Source organism: Lepidothrix coronata, unplaced genomic scaffold (genome assembly GCF_001604755.1).
Source record: "Lepidothrix coronata isolate B3197 unplaced genomic scaffold, Lepidothrix_coronata-1.0 Scaffold247, whole genome shotgun sequence".
Taxonomy (NCBI): domain Eukaryota; kingdom Metazoa; phylum Chordata; class Aves; order Passeriformes; family Pipridae; genus Lepidothrix; species Lepidothrix coronata.
In genome coordinates this window covers 450,100-467,495 of record NW_016690427.1, presented here as the reverse complement: position 1 = coordinate 467,495, position 17,396 = coordinate 450,100, and the positions used below count along the sequence as shown (strand labels likewise).

Below are 17,396 nucleotides of genomic sequence, written 5' to 3'. Positions count from 1 at the left end.
GCCAGGATAAATTGCCTTGTGGAATGTGATGTCTTGGACTCTGCTCAGGGAAACCTAGTGTGGCTGTGTCTTTTGGGGGGGGGGAGGCAAGTGGAGCACCCATGGGCTCAGTGGAGCTGCTCCCAGGGAAGGAGGGCCTTTGGTCCCAGCAGTGACAGTCTCTGGTGTCGTGGCTGCAATGGAGTCTGGGAAGTTTCCTTATCAAGGCCTTGTAACAAAGCACGTATGTGCAACTCAGAAGTGAATTCTCTTATCAATCACTTAATAATGTTAAGTATTCAGCTTAAGACAGTACCTGTTTCAGTAGCAGCCAGAACGGGGAGGTGAGTGTGTGAAGTGCCTGAAAGCTTAAGGTTACCTGTGGGCAGAGGTTTTAGAGCCTATTTTGACTACTCTTGTTCTTTTCCTAAGCTACATCCAGACTGCCACCTAACGTTATGCTGAAAGAAAAACTGTGAAGGACATGTAAAGCCCTTTTTAAAATGTTAAAATCTTTTTCTAGTTAGAAGCAGCAAACTCTTATACCTAGTCTTTGATACTCACCATGCCAAAGATTAATAAAATTGATTTCCCCTTCTTATAGGAGTAATTCTAATGCAGCAACCTTGGTCTTTGAAGTCTTATGACATCTCTTCGCAGTGAAAATTCAATTCACGCAGTACTTTGAGAGGGGAAAAAAACCCTTTCAGGTACAAAATATCTAGATGATAAAAAATATTGTCTCTTTTTATAAACTATATAAATAAGCCAGTCTTACACTGTTGCTTCTTTGATAAATTTATTCCCGCTTTTTCCAAAGCTTCGCAGAAAACTGTGGAAGTTGTCTTAACTATCAGTTCTGCGCTCCTGGGCCCGGAGGAAGCTGGCCTTCTTCTGAGCAACACGGTCTTTCTTCTGGGCGAGGGACATCTTGGGACAGTTCCATCTACAATGTAAGCACAGGGTACGATATAGGCAAGGCAGAAATAAGCAAAAAGGTGGCCAAGAAGCCTGTAGTGCACCACAACTGTGATTAAGAGTGTGGCGGAAAAATGTACGTATGCCCACTTCTGTAACATGTTTTATTTTCTTGCAATGACTTAAGGCTGTAGTTGGGGCACCACGAAAAGTTGGACAGTTTGATTTCTCAAGAGGTAAACGCTGTACTCTTTTGTATAGACATTATCAGCCCAATGCAATAGCTGTGCCTTGATTTCTTTTCTCCCACACCCCTGAACAATGAAAATAGTTTAGTACTGACAAAGTAGTGCTCTCAGCTGAAGAGAAGCAGCTTTCCCACTGAAAACACTAAGACCTGAAGATACACACCTCAGACAGAGTTCCAGCTATTCAGGCCACATGCATGCTTCACTTGGAATTTTTTTGCTCTTGAATTTCAGATTCCTACTGCTTAAGTTAACTCCTAAGTTATACAGAACTGCTTTTATCTTAATCTGATCTACAGTGTGAATTTTGACACAACTGCTATGTGAATTGCATTACTTGTTTTACTGTAACTAAAATATCCTCAACTGAGAAGTCACGTGGATGTTAAAGAGAATGAGTTTTACCTCTTTTTCTTGACTTCTCTCTTGGGTTTCTTTTCATGGACTGGATTATCCCGTATAGCAGCATGGGCTTTTTTATACATTTCTTCCATCTTAAAAAGAAAAAAAAAAAAAAAAATTAAAATTGAAAGTCACCAAAATGGTCCAGCTGTTGGATATCAAAAATCCAAGATATCCCTAGCTGAGCATGCACTAGAAACCAGTTTCATCACAATACAGCTTGTAATTTGGCACCGTTACCTTTAAAACACTTCCTTCATACAGAAAAGAACTGCCACAGCATTAAGAAATTCCTGCTGTCACTATGTTAAATTTAAATCTCCAAACCCAAACTCAGGACATTTAACAGAGAAAGTAATTTTATCCTTATTTTACAGTTAGTTACTCTAGGGCCTTAGTTCCCTACAGAACTAAGAAGTCTCATAACTACAGGCTGGCATCTTGCAGTTGCTGAAGCCTACTTTCAGTGCTGCAGCTTCCCCAGGTTTCAATTAAAAGGCAAGCCAGAAAGTTATTCTACCTAGAATAAAATGCTTCGTGTTTACTTTATAAAAAAATACTTCACACAAACTCTGGCACCAGACATGTAATCTTATCACTTTTCAGACCCTACTGCAGTACTCACTACAAAGCTGCTTAATAAAAGGCAGAAGTTGTGAAGCTGTAGCTGCTTTTACAAGTCTTGCAAGAACCATGGTAGTGCCTGCGTTGTCCCCAGGGATGCAGTAATGCTGCTCTGTCCCAAAGACAACTCTGGCTCCATAATGGCACAAATTTTAAGAATACCTTTGCTGGTGGTTAATTAAGACCACTAGATCTCAGCTGTGAAAAACTTTCTAGGAACATATGTTTTAAAGCTCCAGGACCACTTACTAGGAAAACCAAGCAAGAATATTACAGGCAGCAGGACAAGCATCTGAAAGGAGCTTAATACTTGGAACAAGTGGAAGAAGCACGTCTGTATTCTTACATATCTTCCAGTGTTTTGCACAAAACACTAAAATTTAAAGCAGTACTAAATAAAATGTATTAGACTCTGTAGATTCATGAAATGCTAGCTCCTACAATACAGCTAGCTTGGGCTATTCTGTGTTCACCTGGAACACAGAACTACTTATAGGGTCACACAAATCCTAACACAGATTTGACATGGAACCACATGCTCACAGGTGCAATTGCTACAGCTGCAGAAATGACAGGCTGTGGTGCAGGATAAGGATTGAGTGGATAGCATGTACAGAAACTTCCAAGTTAATTCCTGTATTGGGGATGAGGGGAAGTGGTCCAGCACAGAATGCAATCCTGTAAGCTTCGATTTAAAGACAGAATGTTAAGCTTCACAGCAGGAAAAATGGTCCCACTTTTGAAAGTTCAATGATATACTACAGAGCCCTTAATGAAGGAAAAAAGTATTTTCTTTCCACAGATAACATACAGCATGAATCACATAATTTTACATACCAAACTTAGTTGCATTACTACAGAAGGCCCTACACAAGACTTACTAGCATGTCTATTAATGCACAAGATCAGCTAGGTAAATCTTACCCCATCAGGTGTTACATTGTTCTTTATGTACTGGGAGAACTGTTTATTGTAAGCGTCTTCGTCCTCCTCCATCAGGTAACGCATATAATCTGCAACATTCTGGCCCATGATGTGCTTGCGGTGAACCTCCGCATTGAATTCTTTGCTTTCCGAGTCATAGCCAGGGAAACGTTTGGTACTGTGGAACAGCAGTTACAGTCAAATTAAGACACTGCCAAATGCTCTAATTCAGAGGCTAAGATCCACACAGATTATTGGTACATCAGATTCTCCTACAGATAACTGAGGGATAGGACCCTCTAATTAAAAATAAGAAGCAAAAGTTTTAAGTTCATCTTAGCTGCCATCAGTCCCGTCTTGAAACACTGCAGTACATCATACACACACCATGGACCAACTACAGAGTGTTCAGTCATTGCGAGTGTCATCATGTAGCAGCCAAGTCAGAAAAACTGGACAGTTAGTCAAAAATAGGACAGCATGGGAGAGGGGAGGAAAATACATAAGAGATCTCAGCATTTTCTTTCTTCCGCTGCTGCGAGCAGAAAGCAGCAGTCAGCTGTAATATGTGATAATTTTAAATGCAGGTGGACTGCTCCGGCTTACTACTGTACTGACAACTGGAGCAACATACCTGGAATGCACAGGTTTTCATGGTGAAATGAATACCTACACACATTTTGGTAAAGACTTAACAGAACTCTAATGGATATTTACGTAAATGCATTCAGTCACTTGACTTTTAGTAGAATCAACAGTGTCTGAAAGTTTCTCAGCATCTCAACAGTTTTGAGATTCCCAGCAGCAATATCAGAATTGCACTTGTGGATTAAAAAACAACCAACAAAAAAACCACCAACTCAGTACCTAGGCTACACAATCATTACCAGGTCAGAACAAAATTATTAACATAAAGTGTTAATAGCACTTTAGTATAAGCAGACTGTCATATACAGAAGCATCTCAGGTTAACCCTAAAGAAATTCTTCCAAAGGTAGATTACCTATGAGGGATGGACAGACCACCATCCACTGCACCCTTCAGAGCACCAAAGACTTTGTTTCCAGTGGTAGTTCTGGCAAGACCTGCATCCAGGTAACATGTAAAAGCACCAGGCTTGCCATCCACACTTTCCACGTTGTATTCATCACCAGTGACTTCAACTTGGCCTTCGTAGATCTTATCGAGGCCAAATTTGTTCAGAAGCTGTGGGGAAAGGAAAGGCACTTCTGAAATTCTTCCCATTAGCTGACAGAAGGTAGGGTCAACACCACCTTAAAATGTGAATTTGCAGTAGAATCATGTTTTTAACAAATTTCTTTACAGAAAGCTTTTTAACTATCACCACTGTAAGAATGTCTGTTATGCTTCAACCTACAGTTCCAACAGGCACACCAGTGAACTTAAGACTTATTCATGAGCTCATGTAGGAAATGGATGGATGCAGTTTACATGTTTTCAAACTCTTTAAGGAACATTTCTTACATTTTCATCTAGACTCCCTCCCTCTGCCAAACTTAGGGGCTGAGACTTAAAAGTGGGCTGCTGGAGCTGAAACTGTGTGCTGTCATACTTCTGTGATTTGACAGTCACAAGAGGCCATCAAATCTATACGGTAAAGAGCAAAAGTAATTATTCTGAGAAACCCACAGATGAGGTGGGCTGACACACCATTCAACGAAGTGGGCTTTCCCTTTCATAAGAGAACCAGAAAAACAAGAGCAGCCACCTCCAGGCGCCATGACAATACGTACCCTGCGTGCCAGGAGCAGGCCTGTGCAGTAGGCGGCTGCGTAGTTGGTCAGGCCAACCTTCACGCCGTACTTTGGCAGCTCATGGGCATAAGCAGCACAGACAATCATGTCGCCTTCAATCCTGGCATAGGCAATCTGACAAAAACAAAACAAACGTTAGTGTTCTCACAATTCCAGGCTCCGTTTATTGTTCCTTTGGCATCTACTTAAGCCAACAGGAATACTGTATGGAGGTGTGCAGCTCACCGCCAACCTCTGCATGCAAGCTCAAGGGAGTGTGATGTTTTGGTTTGTTTGTGTTTTCCTTGTGATTTTTGGTTGGTTGGTTTTTTTGTTAAAGGAAGAATCAACTCCTCAAGTAAGTATACAAAGAATTCAAATCTGTATTAGGACAGCAAAAACATATATGTAATTACCTCTCCACATAGGTCAAGAGGCCAGGAAACTGCCTACAAAATCAACTTTTCAAAGAATCATTACAGATGTGGGTGAATTCTCTCCCACTTTCTGGCACACCTCAGAAAAATGCAAAAAGCATGTGACACAGAGTTTGTGACAACACTGTTACTAATCTTATGGAATGATTTTATTAATGGGTCTGAAATTATCATCATCTCAGGGGTCTCCCGTGAGACAGCAGTACTATCAGGTATGTTTCTGATGACTCCCACACCTCCTTTCTACATCCAAAAGTTGTCCCCTTTTTGCAGGATTCCTACATACTGGAAACGCACTATCAGTCAGATGCAAGCACCTGCCACTGATTTTGGTTTTGAGTTTCAAAGATTAAATAACCTTGTCAATGACTGAAGTGACTATTCTCAACAGCTAATCTTTCTATGAAGGAACAACACTTATATTTTTCCAGCTGCCTCTTTTTTGAGCTTAACAACATATATTCATGATACAACAAACATGCCTAAGTTTTTAACTTCAAAATTAGTCAAAACATTCTGAAAATGAAACAAGAAAGTGAGCCCAGTGAGAAACAGCATATGAGGCAAGACACAACCGCATACTTCATAAACACAAAAAAATGCTTAATATTCTTATTTACCAGTATCATTTAATCTCACAGGAAAGCCATCATAAGGCCTTGCTGCTTCATATGACCCACATAACATCATGGAAATAAAACTATCAAAAGAGAAGGCACATTCAGATACAACACAATAGCCCATGAAGGTTGACAAGTCACCCTGTCAACTTGGTTGCCTTCAGCCAAGCAAAAGGGCCTCTTTTTGAAACCCTTTACATAGCAGAAAAAAAACCCAGAGAAATCTTCCCTCTCCCTAAAATTTGCTACTTATTATAGCATCATTAAAGCAGTACAATCTTATATTGCAAATAACCTCACAGAAGAATGTTAACAATAATAAAACTTCTTTTCTATGATGAACATAATTTATTACTGAAGTTGTGACAACATTAAAGATTGTTCTCCTCTAAGAAACTATTTTACAATACAAAAACTTCTCAGATCCAGCCTAAAAATCTCCAGCTGCTCCAACCATCCCCCCTCCTGTTCTCCCTGGGAAGGCCAGTGAGCAGGCAGGAAGCACCGCAGGCCTTACCTGGCAAATGATGTCTCTGTTGGTAACACGCACAATCATCCTGTACTTAGGAGTGTTGTACTTGTTTTTATCCTGAATTACCAAACGTTTGCGGGCATAGTAGTCAGTTTTTCCCTCTGAAAAAGCAAGAGTTGCAGTGTGGAAAAATGTGTGACCAAAGTAAGACTAATCATCAACAACATTTAATTATATGTTACAGGAAATTTAATACCTCTCCTTCTTCTGAATTTCACTTGGTATCTCTTGAAGTACGCCTTATTCTTGACAACTTTCACAAACCCCTTGGATAAGAAATATAACTAGATGTTATTAACATATAGCCACATAAGCCAAGACCATCCAATTAAACGTGCTATGAATAAAACCGTGGTGCAATCAGGAATAAAACAGGTATTTTTATACATTTAGATAAAAAGCGTCATAAAAATTAAATGGGGGAAAAGACCACAACAGATCAAATCCCATAAATTGTGCCCTTCCCACAGGAACTAATGCATACTTATCCCCATAACTTCGTACAGAAGGAGAAAACCAAACAGTGTATTTGTCAACTGGAGGCCTGTCTGCACGGACCGGAGCAGTGACCGTGGTCATTTCCAGTCACTCGCGCACAGCCAGTAATTTCTCGGGCGCGTTCTGCCCCGGAGCCTCTCCCCCTACAGCCCCCTGCCCCAGTAGGTCCGACGGGCACCGGCCGCTCTGTCAGACCCGGCACCGCTGCCCCGCGCCCGCGGCCCGCACCCGGGCCGGCAGAACCCGGCCGAACGCGGCCCAGGGCGACAGCGCCGCTGGTGCCGGGGCCGGGCCGTGCCCCGCTAGAGCCGCTCGTAGCCGCCCGCGGCGCAGCCCCAGCAATGGCAGCCATTGCCACGCCGGCAGCCGCCCCGGGCCCGGCGCAATCAGGCTCCATCCGGCCGGGCGGGACGGCGCGGCGGGTGCCGGGCGGCGGACGCAGCCCTCCCGGACTCCCCCAAGCCCCGCGGGGCCGGTACTGACCATCGTGCCAGGCACTGTCCGGTTCCACCAGGCCGGGGCCCGCTCCGCACGACAACTGCGCTCCGCAGCAACGGGGGAAAGGCCGCACGTCCCGCGCAGCCGCAGCTCCTCCCTGCCCGGCGGGGCGGGGCGCCGCGCGCGCCTTGCTGCCCCCTGCCGGCCCGGAGGAGCCGCCGCGCGCGGTCCGGGCAGCGCCCGCGGGCAGCCCGGGAACGGGCCTGGCACACCGGCGGCGCTCCCGCGGCACCGCGGCATTCCTTGGGGCGCATCCCCCTGCGCTCGGCACTGCTGCGGCCACACCCCGAGTACTGCCGCCACTGCTGCTTCCCCCTCTTCAAGAAAGACATCGAGGTGCTGAGCGGGTCTAGAGATGGGCACCGAAGGTGGTGAAGGGTCTGGAGGGTAAGTCCTACAAGGAGCGGCTGACGGAGCTGGGGATGTTTAGGCTGGAGGAGGCTCAGGGTTGACCTTATCGCTCTCTAGAAGTACCTGAAAAGAGCTTGTAGTGAGGCGGGGGTCGGCCTCTTCTCCCAGGCAACCAGCTACACGATGAGAGATCACAGTCTTAAGCTGAGCGAGGGGAGGTTTAAGTTGGACATCAGAAGAAATTTCTTCACAGAAGGGGTGATTAGATATTGGAATGGGCTTCCCAGGGCGGTGGTGGAGTCACTGTCCCTGGAGGTGTTCAAGGAAAGACTGGATGTAGCACTCGGTGCCATGGTCTAGTTAATATGGTGGTGTTCAGTCAAAGGTTGGACTCGATGGTCTCAGAAGTCTTTTTCAACCTAATTGATTCTATGATTCTGTGATATCAGAGAAATACAATCCTAAGGAAAAAAATAATATTGCTGTCATCTAACACCTATGTGTAATGCATGATCACTTGCAAGTCTCCTTTTGTTAACTACCTAAGCAGTTATTAGCCAGAGATATATCCCAGCAAAGGGGTTCGTAAATGGAAAAAAATACACAAATTTGATCTTAAAAAAATCACCAATTATGGAAATATGATAGGATATTAATTCCCTTCATTTTCTAGGGAAAATTCTCACAACTGTTAAAACAGTAAGTAATTAAACAAACCAGACACCCAGTTGAATGCTGTTCTTACAATAAATTATAGATGCTTGGGATTACTGATATTTGATGAATTAAAGCAAGAATTGAACATCTGCTTATATACACATATATGTACATATATATGCACACTGGACCAAACAGGTCAAGTGGCATCAGATTTCTTGACATTGTCAGACAATAATGCATCTTTTTTCCTGATGTATTTATCTGGTTATCCTCATTCATTTTACTTAAAAAAAACCAAGAACCCATCTCACTAGTTATACATAGACCAATATTTTAAAATGTTTTTAATATTATATAAATAACCAAGAGAATTAAAGAAATAATAAATGTTTCCTACATCAGGCAAGTACCAGCATGGTTCCTACCACGAATGGAGTCACCATCCCTTGAGGTGTTCAAGAAATGACTGGATGACTAGACATGGTTTAGTTGACAAGGTGTTCATCAGTCAAAGATTGGGCTTGATGATCTTGGAGGTCATTTATGAAAAATAATTCTGTGATCTAAGAATGAATTTTAGAAAGCTCAGAATTCTGCATGCTTTTCAATTTGTACATGAAGTATCTCTAGGGGAGCACATTGTCTTAGCTACTCTCTGGCATATAAATTCGTGCTCTCCAATAAGGGTCTGCTGGCCACTGCTAGGCAATTACTTCGGTGAGCAATGTCTCACAGTCAATGGTATCATAAGCAAGACTCCATTAATCTTGTTGTTAAACAAGTAAAAAAAAAATCAATTTCTTCTTCTCTATAAGAAGACCTTTTACTCCTAAAATAGCTCACCATGACAAAAATCAGCCTGTTAACCCATCACACCCACACACTTTCTTGCTCATTGTCACCCTGCAAAACTGAGGCTCCAGATGAGCTTAGTAGCCCCACCCCAGAATCTCTTACAAATTCAGGGTGAATTGCTCCTCTGGCCTTTAATGACAATATTTGTTGAAAGGGTGGCTGCTGTTCATAGAGGCTCTGAACGTGTTGAAGTAAAAGCCAGTATTTTCAGTGCTTTAATGAAGTACTTTAAACTGATAACACATTGATAAGAAAAAGGTATACACTCTTTTTCCCCGCACTCCGGATGTTATTTCTCAATTTCTGTCATATTTTATGTGTTATTTTTACTTACCTGAGTTCTGGACAGCAAGGTATCAGGCAGGTCCTTTAGAGCAGTCTCTTGTACTTGTAAGTCTCTTTGTCTGATGAAACCTGTACTTTATCAGCACCTCCTGGAACCAGGGCCTCTTTCCCCTTTTGTCTGCACAGGACTTAAGGCAGAAACGCTGTTGTCTGTGACTGGACTGACCTGTGGTCACTTGTAGGAATTGTACTTTTTTTCCCTGTACTCGCAGCAGTGACAGCCTTATTTCCGCACAAAAGAGTTATGCTGAAGGCCTACCTATAACCTATTCCTGCTACTGCTGCTTATTGTTTTTTTAAGAGTGTATTCTTTGCATATTTGTGTTATAAAGCAGTAGTATGAAGTGCTGTATGTGTCTTGGAATTACTTTTATATTTTTTTAAATGAAAATTATATTTAAGATTTTATTAGAATTTTTCCAAATGAAAATTTCTGTATGGTTTTGTCTAGGAGCCTCTACTCATTGTAGAAGGACAATGGCAAATGGGCTCATTATTAGACGGGAAGCTGCGCCGGGCAGACAGTGTCTCAACTGTTTGTGTAACCTAATCGGCATCTGGCTGAAACGTGTCTGACAAATGTGCGTGGGGAAGGGCCCATGTAGCCCGAGGCTGCGTGGTGCTCCCGGAGAACGCGTTACTGTGGGCAGCTTCCAAAGCGGAGAACGCGTTATGAAAATCCCTGGGCAGACGCTCTAATTACACCAAAAAAGCCAACTCTTCGCGGAGCAGGGGCTTCGCGTCCTCGCTTTGTGTGGCGGCACCTCCGTGTCCCCGCCGTGAGGGGCGAGCTCGGGGCGGGGGTTCGGATGCCGCGACCCGGGGCCGGGCGGGGCTCGGCTGACGGCCGGGGGCTGTGCCGGTGCGGCAGCGGTGACACCTGCACGGTGCGGAGACAGCTCGCCGCCCGGCCTTCCAGCACCGGGGCCCCGTGGCAGCCCCCGAGAGCAGCGCCGGTGCGTTCCGCGAGGAGCCCGGTGGGGCAGAGCCGCCGCCGCCGCCGCTCTTTCCCGGCCCTTCCCTTCCCGTTCCCGGCCCCGAGGGTGCGGGGGCCGCGGCGGCCCCTCGCAGCGGCTGCGCGCCCAGTGCGCCTGCGCGCGGCGCGGGCCGGGCCGTGTCCGGGGCGCGGGGGCGGCGGCGGGGGCTCGGCGGGCCGGACGCCGATGCCCGCGCGCGCCCGCTCCTCCCGCCGCGGGCAGCGCTCTCAAGGTGAGGCGCGCCGGGCCCGCGGCGGGGCCGCGGAGGGCGGGAGCGGCCGGGCCCGGGCGGGGCGCGGCGACCCCGGTCCCGCTGTCTTGTCGCGGCAGGGCCGGGCCGGGCCGGGCTGGGCGATGTCGGGGCGCCGCCGGCTGCCCCCGCCCGGGCCCTCCTGGCGGGTTGGGCGGTGCGGCACCGCTGCTGGGCAGGGACCCCCCGCGCTCCGCCGGGAGGGTGAGGGGAGGCCGCGCTGCGCGGCCCTGCCCGGCTCGGGAGCTGCGGGGCCGGCGGGTCTCGGGCCCGCGGCGGGACGCGGGTGGGCAGCGGGAGCTCCGCGGGGAAAGTGCCCGGAGGGAGGGGCCGCGGTCCGGGGAGACTCCAGAGGGTCCGTCTGCAGAGGGAGAGTTCTGCCTTGGCTGGTGGGAGTACCCGCCGGTCTGTCATTCTTGAGAGAGAGAATTTTCAAATAGTGCTTCGGAGATCTCGTTTCCTGCCACCTTCTGCTGCATCTGCATGAACGTGGTTATGTAATGAGAGTAAAAAGTCGATATTAATGTTCTGGCTACTTATAGCTGTATTTACTAGTGCCATTTTGCTGTGGTTCCATGTAAAGCCTGCTATTTGTTAGCATTGATAATCAGAGCAATTCCACAGTAAACGAGAAAATGGGTTTATACCATTTTCAATTTCCAGCGTGAGCTGCCATTAACACTGCCTGTATCAAAACATGGCATTCCACATCAGTCTTAAATAACTTCATCTTTTCCAAAGATCACATGCAAAAGATGTAGAAAGAAGACAAATTCATATGGAGAAGAGCAGATAATGTTCAATATGTTTTACTTGTCTCCAAAAGTATTTGTTGAAAAATTCAGGGGTTTTTTTCTTGTTTTGTTTTTTTTTTAAAATTTGCTTTATGTGTCTAAAGAAGATGGTAGCTGGATCTTGTTTGGTTTACTGGTAGATAGCATTAAAGTGTTTTGTATAAATGTGCCTGTTTATTTCTCTTCCCTTTCTCCAGTGTGTGGTGTCAGCTTTGATGATTATACAGCTCTCTATTTATGCTTATAAAGATTTAAGGCTTATTTTGAAATACATAGCTATGAGTTCTTTTTCAAGTGAGGATTAGGAGAGGAAATAGACACAGCCAAGGAAAGAGGAGCATGATCAGGAGGAAAGCATTCGTATTATGAATCAGCATTCCCTGAATCTGATAAAGTGGGATGAGAGCAGCTGTAGGGATTGTCACTGAATGTCCATCCAGCCCAACAGTACCTTGAAGAGGAACAGATGTTTGGAGAAAAAAAACCTTTAACAGAACAGCCCTATTTCCTCCCTATATCTCTTCCTAGACTTACTCGGGTTGAGGCTTAAAGACATCCTGAGCTACAGCTGCTGGCTTGGATTTTTTGTTTTGGTAATGTTGGTTGGGGTTTTTTGTTGGTGTTTTGGTTTTTTTTTGTCCCCATTGCACTCCCTATGTTTGCCTTCTGTAGACTTGTTTAGTTGCTGTTAAACAAGAAAACAGGAGGTGGTTGGAGAGTGGAGTGGTTGAAATGGTGTTAATGGAAAGGAAGAGATGGGAGAAAAGCTTTTCCAAATTTATGGGAGAAGAAGGGATGGAGAAAGTGACATGCCTAAATAATTACTGTCAGTTTGTTCTCTGGGTAGGACTGATAGTAAACAAAGAAGTAATCAAAATGGGAAGACAAGTCCTTTGTCAGTGAATTTTGGAAAACAAAAGTGTTTACCTGCTAATTCAAGCTTCTAATACCATAATTTAGAAGGGGGGAAAACAGCTGAGTTGGGGGTATGCATACTTCAGATTATGCTTATATTTTCTTAGTCTTCCTGGGTTGTTTTCTTAACTTGTAGAAAAAAGAAATTCTAATGCTTAAGGAAGAGACATAGTAGAATTTAATATTTTGGATATAATTTTAAGTGTCAAATGTATAGTTTAAAAGAAAAATCTTTCTCTGGTGGACCAAGAAGAGAAATAATAATGAAAAGAAACCCTGAGTTTATGAATGTTGTTTTCTAAACTAACCTATACTTGATTACACTCTCTTCGTTTTTTTCCAGACCCAATTAAAATAGTTATAGTTTAAAAAAAGAAAGTAAATATTATAGGGGTATGTAACTTTGAGTTGATAGATGTATTCTCTGAAGTTCTTGACTGTCACTGAAGGTTGTAGACAGCATGCTGAATTAAAGCCTCGTGTCTTCTGTGGGCCAGTTTTTGACCCTTTAACTTGGGAATACTGTCTTTCATGGCAGTTGTCTCTGCTTAAGTGTCTGTGGATTGCAGTGCATCCTTTTCTTCTCCAGCAAGTGGGTATTGGAACACATGGGTAGTGACAGTGCAGGGCCTCTGCTCTTGCTGTGCTCATTTCATACGCAGTCGTGATGTGGTTTTGTTGTATGCGTGTACACAGAAACTGTATTATCAAAGGTAGCAGCAGAAGTCATTTACTGAATTGTAGCTTTTCTGTAATTACTCTTAATGTTGTCTAACTTCTTGTGAACTCTGGAAACTATTCAGTTTAGCTGTGAAATGGTGTTTTGGGGAGAGCCTGGGAAGCGTTGAGCCTGTATAGGGGTCAGGCAAGGAAGGATCTCCTTTCAGTCATGATGACAGGGATGATGCTGTGGGCTCTGTCTTATTTCAGGCTGTGTGACTGTCAACTTTGTTTGCTAATTGCAAAAGTAATCCTTCCCAGTCTCAGCCAGACAGTTGCATATTTGGGGTTAAGTACAGTACTGGGGTTGGTCTTTATTCTGGACGAGAAGTAAGGTGGGTTGGACAGAATGACTGTGGACACTTAACCTTTTTGTATTAATTTCCAACTTGGAAAGCAGCTAAAAGTCATCACTAAATGTCTTCATGTTCTTTGTTCTGAACAAACTTTACCTGGGCTATGTTACTGAAGTCTGTCATCTTACCTGACCTGTATTGCCTTTACTTCCACAGTTAAAAAAAAGAAAAACAAACCCTAACTTATTGTTTTGGTAATAGGTTGTTATAATGTATTCTGCTACATGGTAAGCTATTGAACTTCCCAACTCCCGAGTTTGCTTATGCCCTATTGTCATGACTAAATCTTAGTGCTTCTTAGCATAGCACTAAATACCTGTTTGGTACATCATAACATGTTCCTGATGCTTTAATTTAAAGAATATAATTATATTGTGATGATAATGTATTAATTATGTATTTTTTCTTTGGTTTCGTCAAGCTGGCAGATGGGACCAGTCTTTCAGTAATGCATTGTTTTTATCATAAGTTAACCATGCCCTTGTAGCTAAGAGGATGTTAGAAGAGCTTACTGTTACTTTTCTTACAAAAAACAATCAAATATCACTTAAAATGGGTGTAAAAAAAGTAGTAGCTAGCCAAAACCTGACATTGGGAACATGTCCAGTCCACATAACTATAGAGTGACATCGTGTAGAAGTTAGTTTTACATCTCTCATTTTTCATGTAGTCTTCTTGATTATATGTAGTTCAAACAATGAACTACTTTCAGGCATGTAAGAAGAAATTCCAGCTTCCATGCTGTCTGAAACAGCAGAGCTAAAACCCAGTATTCATTAAGCAAAGTCATTTTTTTTTCTCCATTGGAATGCATTACTGGTGGAACTTCATAGATTTGGCTGAGGCCTTAGGAAGTATTTCTCAGCCCTTTGGAAAAAGAATTGTGATTGGTCTTTCTAAAGACAAAGCTACAAAAGCAAGTTAGAATTCCATGGTAAGACACATTATGTTAAAATGGACTTGGGATTTTTATATAAATTTTCTGGTATCAGACTGATACTTAAAAATCATCTGTTTTGATGATCTTCCTTGCATTTTTCCTGTAGTAGGCCATTTTGAAAGAAGTAAACAGGCCCTTACTTCCAAATGGAAGTGCAACAGTCAGTGGCCAGCTAATCAGAAAATAACTGACTTCCTTTGATGATGAGCAGATACATATTTCTGTGAAGAGCCATTTCCCTTTTCTTTATTTAATATCTAAGGAAAATTAGATTTCTAAGACTTGTGCTCAGAGCAGGCTGCAGGAGCACTGTTGCTTAAATAGCATGGAGGAAGACTTCCATAGCCACAAGAATACCTTGGTTTCAAGTTATGCTGTAAGTGCTTGTGAAGGCAAGTCATGGCTATGCTAAGAAAATTAGTGAGCAAAATGAAATATTACTGCAAGACCATGGATGTTGGATGGATTGTGTTAGAAGAATTGACTATTGATGTATGCAGCTGTGTTTATACCTTCTCTGTTTATTGGGTAGCTTGGACAGCTTTCCTGTGTGGAAATTACTAAACTGGTTATGCTTCTCGCTGCTAAAATCTTTACTTTCATTTCTTGTTGACTGTCAACAGCTGCAGGTTGCAATGAGTTGTAGTTCACAAGAAAAGCTGGTTTAGAAACTGTTTTGAGTTTGAGTGTAACTGATAGAAAGTTGGCCTTTTAACTGATCATTTAAAGGAAAGAAGAGTAATATCCTGAAGTGGGTTCTCACCAGTCATGTGGTTTGTTTAAAATTGTAGTAAGTGATTAATAAAGGGTTACGTGTTACCACATTGCATAAGGACCATGCTTATGTTCTTTGGTTTCTCCATCAAGTCTCATTTCATACATCCCTTTGGAAAGGGAACTGTGCACAACTTGGTAAATGAGAGATGAGCATTTTGGTTCTAGCCTGCAGATTGTGGCATAAGTTCATATTATCTCTATAACCAAGGAGCATTAGATCTAGAAAATACTTGAGCTGCTGGTACTTAAAACCCAAAGTGGCATAGAATGGTATGTTTTCATGTGTCAGATGCTGGATCCTTTTAAACTTACCAATTTAACTCCTTGTAAATTTTGTATATCTTTAAAATAAAGAGTTATGCTAAAAACATTGATTTTAATTAAGGCTCAATGAACATTTAAAAATATGACTCGGTTGTTTCTCACTTCTGACATATGGACCTAAGCCTTATAGTAAATTTAACTCCATTTGTATTCTTTTGTTTATTTTGGTTCTGATGTAGGGTAGATGCTAGTTCTGGCTCCTTTCCAGGAGAAAGTTGGCTAAAAGCAACATTAAGGAAGCTAGCCTTTGGGGGAACGAGTAGGAAAGTAAAATATGTAGAAAGGAGCTTTAATTATAAGCATGTGACCTTCAAAGTGTGTTACTCTTTTGTAAATGCATGATGATACTTGAACTCCAGTGAAACGATTGAGTTGCATTTTATTGAAAAGAAAAAACCCTAAATCTTCCGATCTAGTGCATAAACAAACTGACTTTGCAGTCAGTTCTGAGCTGATTAATCTGATTCTTCCCTGTTTTGTTAGCCAAGGGGATGGACCTTCAAGTATATGTATGTTTCGTTTGGCATGCTGAGCCTCAAAAACAAAGAAATTTTCCAGCCTGAGGTCTAAGAGAACAAAGGAAGTTCCTTGTTAAAAGTTTTTACTGTAGTCCATCAGTATTTTCTCTTGCAGCCCGGGGAGCTCTCAGCCATCTTATGTACAAATACACTGTATTTAATTCTTTTCCCCTTGAAAGAAGGCTTCTCTGGTTTCCTGAAGGACACATCCCTGTGTCAGATTTGAAACTTTTTTGATAAAGGCCCATCTTCAGATGGACAGGAGATAGTGTCTGCAAAAACAGTGTGGTTTTTCTTCTCAGCACACGGGGACAATGCTCGACAGACTGTAAATCACACTGGACTTCAGAGGTAATTAAAAACCTGAAATTGTTCTTGGAAATAAAGGGAATTTAGTTTAACGTGGTCAGTGATGGAAATGTTAGTCACAGGACTTTGAGCAATGATTTCAACTTTTAGTAGATTGCTACAACATTTCTAATTAAGTTCCTTCTTAAAAGACCTCACATACTAGTTGTATTTGTGAACTTCCACTTCAGTTTTCTTTGGGACCGTGAAAACCCCATGACTCATTAGTTTGATGATGACTTTTAAAGAATGATGCTACACAAAGCTTTCTGATAGGATAAGTTTTATGCCATCTAAAATGTTAGACTGCTTTATTTTTTTATATCAGAAAGACTTGGAGAGCTAGTGAGTATCAAGTGAAATGGAATCTGGGGAATGCTAGCCATGATATTCCTGCCTATTGTTAGGCAATATTCCAAGTAAAATCAGGAACATGTCAGCAGAAATCAGTTATATGAATTTGTAGTGTAAAAGACACACATGAATCTTACAGTGAAGCTGTGTTTGAGCCCTAAATTGGGATTTTAGCTTGTCAGGGAGCATTATAGCAGGCTAATTCACCAGCTCCCTCTCCTGCATGTGCCATTGACTGAGTCAGTTTAATTTATTCTTCAGATATTAGAATGCCATTAACTTTGAAGCAAGAAGGAGACTGGGTCTGTGGAATGCTATATAACTGGCTTGAAAACCACATATACAATTTCAGCCCCAATTATGTCAGACTTCTTTTTATATGTAGACTAGTATGAAGATTACTTCCTGTATTCTGGAAGTTCCCATTTCTCTTTTCAGGAAGAGAAGGAATAGTTTAAAGCATATCATATATACAGTA

At 42.8% G+C, this 17,396-nt stretch overlaps 2 protein-coding genes across 4 annotated transcripts in view; one reads left to right on the top strand and one right to left on the bottom strand.

Annotated features, from left to right (window-relative positions):
• Positions 1 to 761: 761 nt before the first annotated feature.
• RPL5 (ribosomal protein L5) lies at positions 762 to 7,548 on the bottom strand. The gene is made up of 8 exons (XM_017834982.1): positions 7,420 to 7,548; positions 6,635 to 6,704; positions 6,424 to 6,539; positions 4,850 to 4,984; positions 4,099 to 4,301; positions 3,096 to 3,273; positions 1,551 to 1,639; positions 762 to 925 (listed from the first exon to the last, which is right to left on the bottom strand). Exons 1-8 carry the CDS (start codon positions 7,420 to 7,422, stop codon positions 826 to 828), a joined length of 894 nt encoding a protein of 297 aa, XP_017690471.1. The 5' UTR covers positions 7,423 to 7,548; the 3' UTR covers positions 762 to 825.
• A 112-nt stretch (positions 7,549 to 7,660) lies between these two features.
• The window catches only part of EVI5 (ecotropic viral integration site 5), a 76,744-nt gene continuing 67,008 nt past the window's right edge, over positions 7,661 to 17,396 (top strand). For 2 of the 3 annotated variants that reach the window (XM_017834976.1, XM_017834969.1), the window contains exon 1: positions 10,783 to 10,854. The gene's annotated coding sequence lies outside the window, so the exon portion shown is untranslated. Of the gene's footprint in view, positions 7,822 to 10,782; positions 10,855 to 17,396 lie in introns of those variants that run through there. The other variant, XM_017834970.1, reaches the window with a different exon arrangement.

Coding starts and splice junctions, on each gene's coding strand:
- RPL5 (XM_017834982.1), bottom strand. Junction 4,985..6,423: donor ACAGAGACATCATTTGCCAG/GTAAGGCCTGCG, acceptor TGTTTTTGTCAG/ATTGCCTATGCCAGGATTGA. Junction 3,274..4,098: donor GGTCTGTCCATCCCTCATAG/GTAATCTACCTT, acceptor GCTGTTCCACAG/TACCAAACGTTTCCCTGGCT.